Source organism: Macrobrachium rosenbergii, chromosome 27, assembly GCF_040412425.1.
Source record: "Macrobrachium rosenbergii isolate ZJJX-2024 chromosome 27, ASM4041242v1, whole genome shotgun sequence".
Lineage (NCBI taxonomy): Eukaryota > Metazoa > Arthropoda > Malacostraca > Decapoda > Palaemonidae > Macrobrachium > Macrobrachium rosenbergii.
Window position 1 is genome coordinate 7,271,853 of NC_089767.1, and position 12,965 is coordinate 7,284,817.

A 12,965-nucleotide genomic window follows, 5' to 3' on the forward strand; every position below is an offset into this window, starting at 1 on the left:
ATACCTGAGTATTTTAATAGTTTTATCACAAGAAGTGCATTTATTCATGAACATTATATGAAAACACAGTAATTAGTGAATATTTCTTTGAAAAATACCGCGAATGGGCGAATTTTCCGCGAATAATGGCTAGATATGTTCCACAGAGAAACCCGTGAATGTGTGAGTCCGCGAATCATGAGAACGCGAATACGGGGGGTTTACTGTATTGGGAGGTAAATAAAGAAGCAAAGCAGCCCTTACTATTGAGCATCTTTTCATTGGCCAACTCTCCAGCTCTTCTTTACTTGATTAAAACTGTTGGATTTAGCCAATCTGGCCAGACTGAAATTTTTTAAAATTCGTATATGTTACCTGTATTTCGTTTGTCTTTACTTTGTCAGTGTTTTGTATTTCTTTTAGGAAATAACCAAGCACAGTACCTAGGATTTGATTACCGTATGTATTTACCATTTTTTCTGCACCAAAACTCTTAACTTGTCAACTGACTTTGTGTACGTCAACTCCTTTTCCAGACACGCTCAAAAAAGAAGAATCAGGCTTGCTGTCTGTGTGTCCAAGCTCCCAAGTCCCTTTATCTACAGAAAATGGTAATTCAAAGTGTTTTTTATTATCTATACAAACATGTTAACTTTGTTGTTCAGAACTTAACTAGTTCTTAGTGATCCTTAATTGATTTTTTTCCTTTTTTTTTTTTTGCAGATTCAGCCTAAGTTATCAGTCATTTCTTTTTTTCATATGAAGTAACTTGCCAAGTAATTACATAGCCATAGTTTCCAATTATCATCCCCATTGTATTTTGTGAGAAGTTTCAGCAGCAATAAAAGCTTTCCTTGCAGAGTAGCTAGCATTGAGATGCTTGGCAACCATTTCATTAGATGTTGGTGCAGGAAGTTCATCATTCATATTACATGGCAGGTTAGGATTCTGCCTGTACATGTATCGATGTGGGCTAAAACCCCCTACCATCTGGAGATAATTTTTAGCATTGACTGCCTATGCCAAAGCCACTTGTAAAGGCAGTTCTGGTTGCTCTGCCATCATTTTCGTCACCATTTTGTCTATAACTGCATGATTACGCTCACACAGGCCATTACTGAAGGGAGAATATGCTGCTGTATCATCACTTAAATGTTCATGTTCTCACACATTTCCAGAAACTTGTTGTTGCCAAACTCCCCCACCATTATCACACAAGAATTTCACAGGGGGTCCCAAACCAGTTCCCAGCCATGTCTCCATAATTTTCTCAATTATCTCCTTGGGTTCTTTACTTCTTGTCACACAAGATTTTGAGAACCTTGTTCCCATATCCACCGTATGCAGAAAGTATATATCCCCTTTTTTGTATTCCTTTAGGTCTAATGCCACTACTTCATTGAACTCCTTTACCGGCCAGTGAAGAACAAGAGGAATTTGTTTCTGGTGATAGAAATTCATTTCTCGCTATAATGTGGTTCGGATTCCACAATAAGCTGTCGGTCATGTTGCCAGGTAACCAATTGGTTCTTAGCCACGTAAAAATAAATCTAATCCTTCGGGCCAGCCCTAGGAGAGCTGTTAATCAGCTCAGTGGTCTGGTTAAACTAAGATATACTTAACTTTTTACCATGTTCACACTGACAGTTGGCCTTGATGGTGTTTTCTTATATTTCATGCACATCTCACAATTATCTGATGCTTCTTCAGCATACATTACATGTAGCACATTTTGTCCTTAACACCAGCATCCTTCAACAGCTGAATCAGTCCCTTAGATGTGGGATGACCAAATTGTTGGTGCAATTTTTCTATCTTCTTTTCCCATTTCATTATCTCCCAAGGTCATCATTATTTCTTCTGCTTTCTTCCAGGCTTCTTTCTCATCCCTTAGTGGAAGGCAAAAGTGTCCTGAAGAAGTGCACCTCAATTTCAACCTTATGCCATGAATCTCTGCAGTTTCATTTTCCAAGTCCAATTTCATTTGTGTTCTCTTCATTGATTTTGCTGAATAAAAGGGGAATAGAGCAGTTCACCACATCTGCTGTCACACTTGTTCTGTCAGATATAGTCTTCGCTGTAAGTTTTGTTTTCATCATTGATTTACACACATTACCATCACCAAATTTTAATGTTGTTTCACTTTCCTACTCTTCCATTCTCATTTTTCCCTCATCTGATAAAGACTGTGTATGCTTTTAACCAGTCATTACCACACACTGTAGTAAACTGGCAACACCGGCCACCCACCACAGTCGCCAATGCTACCCATGTTTATGTTTCCTTTTCTTCTAATTACTCGTTAATCTCCTTCTTGCCATGACCATTCTCTGCTACCATTTGTTGAGCATGTACATTATACCTGTGTGGCAGGAGAAATTAAAGGCAGATATCAAAGTTTGAATTTAATTTCTTGGAGATCCAACTGACTATGCGCCGACATCCTGAGATTCAGCTTCGGTTCCCCTTCACAGCATAAACATGAACAAACATAAACAAGTGACGAGCGCGAAGTGCAGCGTCTCACATAAGTTATCTGAACAGAATTAACATCGGCTGCGGTGCTGTGTGGTGTGAGTAGCGGCAAAAATTTATCTAAGAAGAATAGGCGTGCAGTAAAAAATCTGAACTTACTGGTGGCAAAGGGGAGTTCTCTGAGCAAAATTTTAATGTACGATCTAGTTTGTTCGTATCTCTGAAAGTTCGTGAGTAGGGTAGTGTCTATCGCAAAATTCAGTAGTTTCTTCATCAAACTGCCTTTTACTAACTCACAGAATCTTTCTCAAATGCAATCTTGTAATGTTCTGCCTTTCAACCCCTCAAGAACAAATATTCCAAGCAGGGGAAAAACTGCCCTCAGTGAAGCTGGCAAATGCCTATCATCCTTCCATCTCTTCTTACCAAATCTTTCACACTGAGGAGAAGACCTAACAGCAGTCTCCTTGCTGAGAGGAAAATGAGTACTGTACATGCCTTCCCCCTACAAAAAGAACTGTATGTAATTGGATCAGTCATTGCAGGAGACATGGAGCACCCACAATGATGGCCGTGTACCTCGCAATGGTGTTGTTTGTGTTCTGTCTCCATAGTCAAAAAGAAAATTTAAGTTCAGAAAACACAGTTATATGGCAAAGGATAGCAATCCAAGTACTTATCCATTTACTCAAAAACGGGGAAGAGTGAGTGCAGTGTGACAGGCACTCCTCACAGTTGCCTTAGGAAAAGTGGCCAGTGACAGAAGGCTAGTTAAGGGTATTCCCTTGCTCACCCCCTGTAATCACCAGTTAATGAACTTCTCACCCAGTTCAGTGACTACTCCAGCTCGAACTGAGGGTAATCGTATTTAAAAGGTAGTGGTTTGTATTTGCATAGGGAAAAATTAATTTTTTAACCCTTTCGCTGCATGGGACTGATCCCCTCGCCTATCAAAAGGTCATGTCCATGGTGTGGGAATGATCTCCTCAGTCATCATTGTTACAGTATTTTAGGGATCTTGTGTCCATATTCTAGCAACAAATGGCAACATTTGATTTCCAACTTACAGGAAAATCTCAGGACAAGGCCTAGACTTTCTGTAACCATCAAAATGCCACAGAGGGAGGAGGTTTTCTCTCGATGATGAAGTAGTACAGAGGCTTTTATTCGGAAATGACAATGAGAGTAATAGACCTGAACTATCAGATAGATCTGACAGTGACAGTAATGAACATGGTGATGTTTATCATATTGTAATTATAGACCAACCTTCCTTAGATAATTTGTTAATTTCAGGTTTTATCAGAGATGATTATGAATCAGGAAATGACACAGGAGGAAGCATTTTTGTCGAGCACCAGAGGCGTTGAGAAAGCCAAGAAAGCATGATGAAATTTGCGAATGGAAGACCATTGAATATTCATTTTGTAAAAAATCGGTGTTCTGAAACCTTTATTGGAGATGAAAAATTCTCATTTTCTACAGACTGCTAAGTCTAATTTTGATTTTATTTGTGAGGTTTTTGGATGAAATTTTTTGGCCTAGAGCAAGCGTTCGAAGTTTGTAATACAGATTTTCATACTGAATAAAAACAAAGGCTTTATTTTACTCCATGCTTTGAGAGGTATCAAACTGAAATGAATCACAAATAAAATCTACATAATTAAGTTTTAGAATAATGACCTACAGATCATTTGCATATTTTAACACTACTATAATAAAACAGTATAACATAACAGTACAGTGTAATATTATAACAGTAATGAAAATAACAAAGAATCGTAACACAAGTATAAAAGGGAGAGAATTAGTGACACGATGAACAGGACGCTGGTCTCTCATCACTAGTGGCAAAACCAGGCACGCAGAAAAATAGTTAAAGAGTAAAGTTCAAGACCTTGGAAAGAAAATGTGCATCAGGTCTTCAAATCAAACTTTTAGTTTTTCATGCAGCTTAGAAAATACAAAAGTAAATGGTAAATACAGTAAGCCCCCCCGTATTCGTGGGTGATGTGTACCACACCCCCCCCATGAATAGCTAAAATCCACGAATACTTAAAACCCCTCTAAAAACACTTAGAACTGCCTATTTTGATAGTTCAAACATAAAAAAAAACTCAAAAAATGCTTATACCTGAGTATTTTAATAGTTTTATCACAAAAAGTGCATTTAGTCATGAAAATACAGTAATTAGTGAATATTTCTCAGTGAAAAATACCGCGAATGGGCGAATTTTCTGCGTGTAATGTGTGTATATGTTCCATAGAGAAATCTGCGAATCGGTGAGTCCGCGAATCGTGAGAACGCGAATGAGGGGGTTTACTGTATAGGGAAATACACTTATATTTTATTCTACAAAGCTTTTGAGATTGAGTGTGTTGATTTGAAACTTCTCATAACTCGGCTTTCAGGCGCTGGCAATAGCAGCAGGATAGTTTCCACAGCATCTAAGGGTGGTGTCACGTCCAGTGAAGGCAGTCGGTCAGTGACGCCAAGTGACACCGTCAAGCTCGTGCCTTATCGTCCACCGTCGGCGACCCGAACGTACTTTATGGCTGTTTCTTGCAGTAAGTGAGCCTTCCTTTCGTAGATGGATAACATACTATCTAATTGTATTATATTTAAACTTTTTGAGTAACATGAAAGGTTTAGTTGTTTGCCTTACATTTTACTATTCACTTCAAAGTGAGCGACTAAATGTATAATTACAGTGGGAGAACAAATGTTGTGCTACCAAGTACGGTACAGTGAGAGAGCTTCCTTGCATGGGTTATGTCACCCATATCTCATGCTCTCATTTAATTTGATTAATTGTAAGATTTCATGTCAATAGCACATCCTTGTCTATCCTCTTTCATACCAATTGTTTCTTGATTTTGTCATTTTTTTATTGTGTCATAAAATTGCATATTTTGTGTTTAATTCTAGTTGCTTGCTTCTCAACCTTCATAAAGTATTTGTCAGATTGGTGACAACTTTGGTAAACTATCCATTCGCGTTCACATGCAAATAGCACCTATCTTTTTTGTCTCGTAAAGTTTCCCTGAAGAAATAAATTGAGAGGTATTTTTGAATTCTAAAAAAAGGTTTCAGTATTCCATCATACCACAAGATGGAGCATTTCCATGTGACACCATGCAGAGTTTATGAGATTTCTCAGATCTAGCAGACTGCCAGTGCAAGAATTGAACAGCTGTAAGGTTGATTTAAGGTTTGGATTCATCAAATTTTGGAATTATGTTTGTGGGACAATTTGTGCTAGTCATGGATATTTTCAACTCAGAAGTTGCTGAAAACATATTTAAAAGTCTTTGGGACATGCAATACAGTAATCTCTTTCATATCCACATTAAAATAGTGGAAATTTCCAGATATGATAAAAAACACTCAGCAGATGTAAAATAGCAACTTTGTAACCTTACTATCCCCTACCTTGTCAATACTACATAACCTTAGACACTAAATATGCTTGTTACCAACAACCATCACACTTTAAACCTAAAAATTTAGTCGCCACCCTACTTATGAACATTCACGTTATGAACATTCATAGATACAGTACGAACAGACGGCCACAAGTTCAAATTTTGCTCTGCGCACATATTCTTTTAGCAAGAATTTTAACAAAGAAAAGAAGAACCTGTTCCTGTAACACCTTCCCTGATTATCCCAAGCATTCGATTGATTAACTACCATGTGTTCTTCTTTTAATCACAAGAATTTTTGTTCGTACTCGCACACACACGAGTGGTTAAGATATCACCACGGGCTTTGGTGAGTGTCTCTCTCCTGTGGAGGGAGCAACTTGGGAGGACCAGGACCTGGAGGGACCAGAGGGTCCTGTACCCCAGGACTTGGACACCCCGAGTTGCAGAGGCATTTTGTAGAGCTCATTAAGATGATATGGCATTATAAAGATCTTGAGGCAGAGACCTCAGTTTTTACCGTGGACCTTCTTCAGCCATTGAGTCTTTTTGGGGATCGCAGAAGGAACCCAGGGACTCAATTTGTTTGCCTTGGTTCAGACGTTCTGGTGGGATCTTGGTCCAAGTGAATTCTCTTGTTTTTGAGCAAGAGAATTCGCTTTGGTCTAGCTGCTCACGCAAGACACTACTCTGCCTGTGGCTCACCAGAGGAAATATTATGTTCCCTCGGAGAGCCCACTGGCGACCAAACAGGTTGACCTGGACCTGACTTGTCTGTGTCCCAGTCTGTCGCTGAGGTGAAAGATGAAATTACATGAAAAAGTTGAGATGATTGTCTAGAAGAGTCCCTGACATATGAAAAAGGTGAGATGATTGTATAGAAGAGTCCTTGACAAATCCTCTGAGCGATCTGGGAAACAGTATGTTCTCAAACAAGGGAGAGAGCCGGCTGGTTATCTGCAACTTACGGGACCATGTAGTACATGCACACCGCTCGCTTGTAAGAGACTGAAGCTCTTTTTTCTTTGGAGAACATTTGTTTGGTCACATTTCTTTGGAAAGGAAAAGGTATTATGAACAATGTGTTTGTTGTTAAACAAGTGAGGGTTGTATTCTTGAAACTTTTATGTAATTAGCTTGCTTTTCCGGTGGGCTTTCCATTACTTCTGTTGACTAATTTACAGATTTAGAAGAAGGAATGGTGGAAGGTGAACGTGTCACCACTCCTGAAGGTGTTGTATTGTCACCACGGGGTTCGAACGATCAACAGGATGACCTCCGAGGTCAAGCAGAAGGCCAGAGGGAATTAGTCACTGATGACTCAGAGCTGTCAAGCCCCACCTCATATCAGCGTGAATCTAGAATGAAGGGTAAGTTGAATGCAAATAATTTTTTATAGATAAACACTTGGAAAAGGGCATTAACTGAGTGTCAGTCATTTTAATAGAAAAAATAAATTGTTCCCACACAAATACAAACCCTCGTTCTTTACATGGGACTTAGCTTGTGAATGCGACCTGGAATGGCTGTCTAACTTTCAGATGCGGTCATTAACTACCCATGTTGGGGGGTGAAGCCCTGGCCACTTGTCAGTCTTCACTCCTCTTTGCTCTTGGCCACCGTCGAGTGAAGAAGTCTGCTGCGCTCTCGGCCTGACTGCCGTTTGCTTTCATGCTTTTTTCCGGTTTGCTTGCTTTTAATAAGGCAGTCCCCGGTTTACGACGGTTCCGGCTTATGACGTTCCGAGGTTACGACGCTTTTCAAATATATTCATCAGAAATTATTTCCCGGCTTACGACGCATGTTCCGGGGTTACGACGCGTCGTACGCCGATCCGACGGAAGAAATTTGGCCCCAAAATGGCAGAATAATCATAATTTGAAGCTTTTTTGATGTAAAACTCAATAATAATGCAGTTTACGTCGTTTTCAATGCACCCAGAGCATTAAAAGTAAGGTTTTCTTATGATTTTTGACGATTTTCGACGATTTTCCGGTTTACGACGATTTTCGGGTTACGACGCGGCGCAAGAACGGAACCCCCGTCGTAAACCGGGGACCGCCTGTATTGTGATTTACATAAGCTGTCGTTAGTGAGGAAATCGACAACCCTTAGGCACTGCCCAAGGAAGGACAGGCCCTGTAAAGAGTTCCTCTCTTCTGTTAAGGTTCATCCTTATTCCTTGTGTGTGTCATATGCCATATGTATGACAGTAATCAATCTAACCCTTGATCAGAGCGCAGGGGGTTGTTAACCAGCCCGGTTCCTCTCCGGCAGTTTTGCTTCACTTTGAAGAGGAGTTGTCCTCGGGGGATGCTCGTTCTCGGAGCATAGAGACTGCCTCACCTAACCCGACCTTTGCAGGTGCTCTGGAGCCTGGGGGACTTTGAGAGCTCTGGCCCTCCTTAGGCCTCTCGGGGGAGGCAGATGTGACTGGTCTTATTGATCACTTGAGGGCTGTGCAAGTCATTTCTGTTACTGCTTTGACCATAACTGTGACGACTTTTACAGCTACAGTATCCACTGGCTAGGGGACGACCACCACAGCCTTGGTAACTTCTCGCATCCTTTCCTTGATGTGCCCCTAGGTGCTGGCATCAACTTCGTTGTTGGGTGATGTCCTCCTCCACACGCTGCTGTCTAATGGTGTCCTTGGCAGGGAGAGGAAGTGGAAGAAGAGGAGAAGGGAGTTGTCGTCATCGTCTTCGTCTTTGTCATCGAGTGCTGTCATCTCCTCCTCTTCTTATTGTGGGAAGTCTCTTAGAGCTTCCAGGGGCTAGCCGTCTCCTGCAGAGAGGGCTACAGGTTCTCTTGCCAGTGGTACTGCGAGTACTGCTGCTCCCACTGCTGATTGGACGGGAGCAACAGCTCTTGGGATTCTCCAGACCCCCACTGCACCTGTACTGGTCCTGGTAGCTCACCAACCAGGGCTGGTAAGAATCCCTGGTCTACAGACCTTGGCCCGGCTGTCATCATGGCCCAGAGAGAGAAGGTGAGCAGAGAGTGTGCAGGTGCTTCCTTAACCCCTTCTGCTCTTCAAAGAGAGTGGGTCAGGGGTTCCAGGATGGTGGCCCAGCTCAACTGGCCCAGTCACCCATGCAAGGCAAGAGGAGGTCCCTTAATATTAAGGTGGCTGGAGCATGTTCACAGGACGGCTCCCACTCTCTAAAAGCTTTGGCTTCTAAGTAGAGTGAAGCATGCTTGCGGGACAGCCTCCACCCACGTTTCCGTTAGCATGACTGCCCTCCCCAACCCGGGCGGACATCATCACTATGGGTTGACGACCACCCACGGCCTCACTCACTTGCCAGGCCTTATGTCGTTGGCAGGCAGGGCAAGGGTGCTCGCAGTCCCTCGCTTGTTCCCTCCTCTATAATTTTTTCTAGGAGACGGAGCCAGAGAGGTTCAGGGCTTGGGGCTGGAAATGTCCTCACTCCCATCCTGGCCCAATACACAGAGGCCTACGTTCCTGACCTGGTTCTCGGATGGCACAGGACATATAGTGGACTCCTGCCTATTCGCGGTTCTGGATTTGCGTACTCATTGATTCGCAGAATTCTCTATGGAACATATATACGCATTATTCGCGGAAAATTCACCTATTTGCGGTATTTTTCGCTGAGAAATATTCACTAATTCTGTATTTTCATATTTTCGTGACCAAATGCATTTTTTGTGATAAAACTATTAAACTACTCGGGTATAAGCATTTTTACAGGGTTTTTCTTGTTTAAACTATCAAAATGGCCAGTTCTAAGTGTTTTTAGAGGGGTTTTAAATATTTGCGGATTTTAGCTTCTCGGGGGGGGGGGGTTACACATCCCCTGCAAATAGTGGGGGTCGACTGTACACTGAATTTCTCTCTTAAGGAGTTGCAAAGGCCTGTTGTGGAGATCGTTAAAATGATACGTCATTTTAATGATCTCGAGGAAGAGACTTTATCATTTCTTGCACTGTGCTTCTGCCATTGAGTCTTTCTGGGAACCCGGAGGGAACTCAGAATGCATTCGACCTGTCATGGTCTAGGCTTGTTGATGAGTTTTTGGTCCAGGTGAGTTCTCTTGGTTCCAGGCGTTCATGCAAGACACTTCCTCTGCCTCTAGCTCACCAGAGGAAATATGTTCTCTGAGAGATCATTGACCCAGACCTGACTCTTTTGTGTCCTGGTCTGCCATTAGAGCATCTCTGTGTTGGGGGAGTCTCCCAATCGCAGGAATTGACTACCAGAACAGCATTCCAGTCAGTCTTGTAGATTGATCTTTGGGTTCTGTCATTGGCCAAGATTGTTTTTTCGTAGAGTGATCTTTGGGTTCTGTCATTGGCCAAGGTTGTTTTTTCCTCGGGCTTCCTTACACCTGAGGAGAATGCATCCTTCAAGATATTGTTATTATGAGAGGTAGGGATATTATCTACCTTTTCCACTAGACAGCAATCCTTTGGGGGGCGTGAAACTTCTAGGATTGTTGGTTCCGAGGTGGCTTTGTTGCTTGGGGAACAGACCAGTTCTAGGATCCTCCCCTCTCTTATGCTGATGATATAGTTTTGATCTGTGAGGGACCAGACAAGATGCCGAGAGTGTTGGACTATCTAGTGAGTGAAGTTCAAAAGGTTGGTTTGGTTATTAATAGTGGACAAACTGAAATCATGAGTATGAATATTGAAAATGCAAAGGATTGTCTAATTGAAGGCATGGTTGTAAAGCAAGTGGATAAGTTTAAATATTTAGGTACTAATTTCGATAAGGATGGTTCTCTGAGCACAAGATTTATGGAAAGATTAAGGCTCATCAGGCAATGGGAATGCTTAAAAATATTTGGAATAATAGCATTTTTTCTGTGCATACAAAAATCAAAATTTATAAGGTAATGGTTAGGAGTATTTTGATTTACAGGCATGAGTCAGTACAGTACAGTGACTTCAGACAATAAATTCTTAGCATTTGAAAATAAGGCACTCAGAAGAATATTAGGAATTAATTGGAGGGACAGGATATCAAATAGCAGAATTAGAGAAGTAACGGGGATGCAGCCAGTTGATGAGTATGTTAGCTTCTCACGCTGGAAGTGGCTAGGCCATGTGTATAGAAGACACAAGATACACCAGGGTGGGTTGCCCTCGGTAAGAAGAGGTAGAGGTAGGCCGAAGGAGACGTGGTTGAGGACGATGAGGCGGGAAGCAGGAGATGAGTGTTGGGAAGAGCTTGAGGAGGAGTTAGCCCAGGACAGAATGTGGTGGTGTGGGTTCATCAAGGCCCTATGCATCCCCGTGGGTGCCACAGGAAATGACTGATTGATACAGTTTTTACACTTGGGGTAATATGCATATGAATTTTCAGTGCCCAGATCCTTGCTGATTTAGTGTACTACCGTGCAGTAATTAGAAAGTATAGAAGCATTTGGAAATACTTAGAGGATGCGTACAAACCTGGTTTTAACGGGAAAACGAGAAGGTATATCGTGATAATATAACAGTTGTGAGATATTCAAGAAATATTATTGACATTTAAATACACCTTGAGAATTTTTCAATATATGTTCAAGCAAATCAGTCACCAATTGTTGTATTGAATCATATTCAGATTTGGGTATTTTTTTTATATTAGTAGCAAAAGCTGTACCTTTGCTTCATTTTAGCAACAGAATGTTACCTTTAAAGATAATTAATCAGATCATTTATTTCCAAAACTGTTTCATTAACATCTTGTCTGAATTTTCTAAAGCTAACAAATACAGTTTGTTTATTAAGCTCTCTTATTGTATTTATATTTGATTCCATTACAGCTTCTGGTACTTTTGGATCTGTTAAACATATCACTATTATCGAATACCTCAGTACAAATGCATGTTTTATTTTTTATACTGGTAATGGAAATATCATCGCCTCTGTCACTCCACCCAGAATTCTGCAAACTTTTCAGGTTTTGAATTTTACTGGAACAGGAAAGTTGAAGATTTTTACATGCAAAACAAAATTGATTTTGAAGAGCTCATTTGTTTTTAGCATTGGAATTAAAATATCCTTATTGTAATGTATATATACAGTATATTCATGTTATGCCCTTGAGTGAGTAAAATATCCTTATTGTAATGAGTGAGCTGTTAAATGTACATCTATAATTGTCATTTTTGTACTCGTGTAAAATGCAACATTGGTTGCTTTTATAAGAATGTGGTGTTTTTAAAGTTAAAAAAAAATTTATTTTAGATATTTATTAAAAGACTTAGGAATATTAAAATCATTATACCATAATTTTAAGAGCTCAGGTCAAAGAAATATTAATATACAGTAATCTGTCATTTTTTTTTAATAAATCTTTTCCCATTTACAGATGCAGAAGAAGTGCATGAAGGTGAGTGTTACAATATGTCTGAAGGGGAGACCTCAATATCTGTTGTTCTCACTGCTAGACAGGATGACCTCCGAGGTCAAGCAGAAGGTCAGAGGGACATCATCAGAGATGATTCTGAGCAGTCGAGCCCAACCGCGTATCGAAGTGATGCAAGAATAGAGGGTAGGTCGAGTTAAAATTTGTTCCGTTACCAATCCACATCTCTTATCCTTGCCCAGCAACTGTGTTAGTGTTCATCCTAGGCACCATCCCCCAATAGCAGTCAGAGGAAGGTTTCACCCATTATTTCCATTGTGGGTGCCAGTCCCAAGCATGGTGCTGACCAGTTACTAATACATTACTCTTTCCTTGCGCCTTAATATCAGATGGTTGCGCCAGACCACATTCACCTAGTTCTTTTTTCAGAACATTGTCCACAAATCCTTGAACACGTTTTCCTTGGGTCCTGTTGTGGCTGCCCAATGAGCTGTGTGATCCACCCAGCTCCCCCCAAGGGGATAAGTTGCATCTCGTCTAAAGTATTCAGTTGAGGGAGAGTGTGTGAGTGACTAGTCTCCTCCATTTTCTCTTTTCCTCTTTCTTACTTAGGGCAGAGAGCCAGGTTGCAAAGCCGGTATGTGCTGGACGGACGAGGTTTGCAGGCAAGTTACTTGACAGGGCACCCTTTCTGTCATCTTTTATTTGTAGATTGGTTGGATGCAAGTCCCCCTTTCCTCTAGACATGGGGAGAGGACAG

The 12,965-nt window shown here is 41.1% G+C and overlaps 1 protein-coding gene across 9 annotated transcripts in view; it reads left to right on the top strand.

Annotated features, from left to right (window-relative positions):
- The window catches only part of LOC136853388 (serine-rich adhesin for platelets-like), a 54,462-nt gene that overhangs the window by 12,126 nt on the left and 29,371 nt on the right, over positions 1 to 12,965 (top strand). For 4 of the 9 annotated variants that reach the window (XM_067128835.1, XM_067128839.1, XM_067128836.1 and 1 more), the window contains exons 3-6: positions 516 to 590; positions 4,867 to 5,022; positions 7,065 to 7,250; positions 12,209 to 12,391. In XM_067128835.1, coding sequence (XP_066984936.1) covers positions 516 to 590; positions 4,867 to 5,022; positions 7,065 to 7,250; positions 12,209 to 12,391 — 600 coding nt within the window. The remainder of the gene's footprint in view (positions 1 to 515; positions 591 to 4,866; positions 5,023 to 7,064; positions 7,251 to 12,208; positions 12,392 to 12,965) is intronic. The other 5 variants (XM_067128840.1, XM_067128841.1, XM_067128842.1 and 2 more) reach the window with 2 other exon arrangements.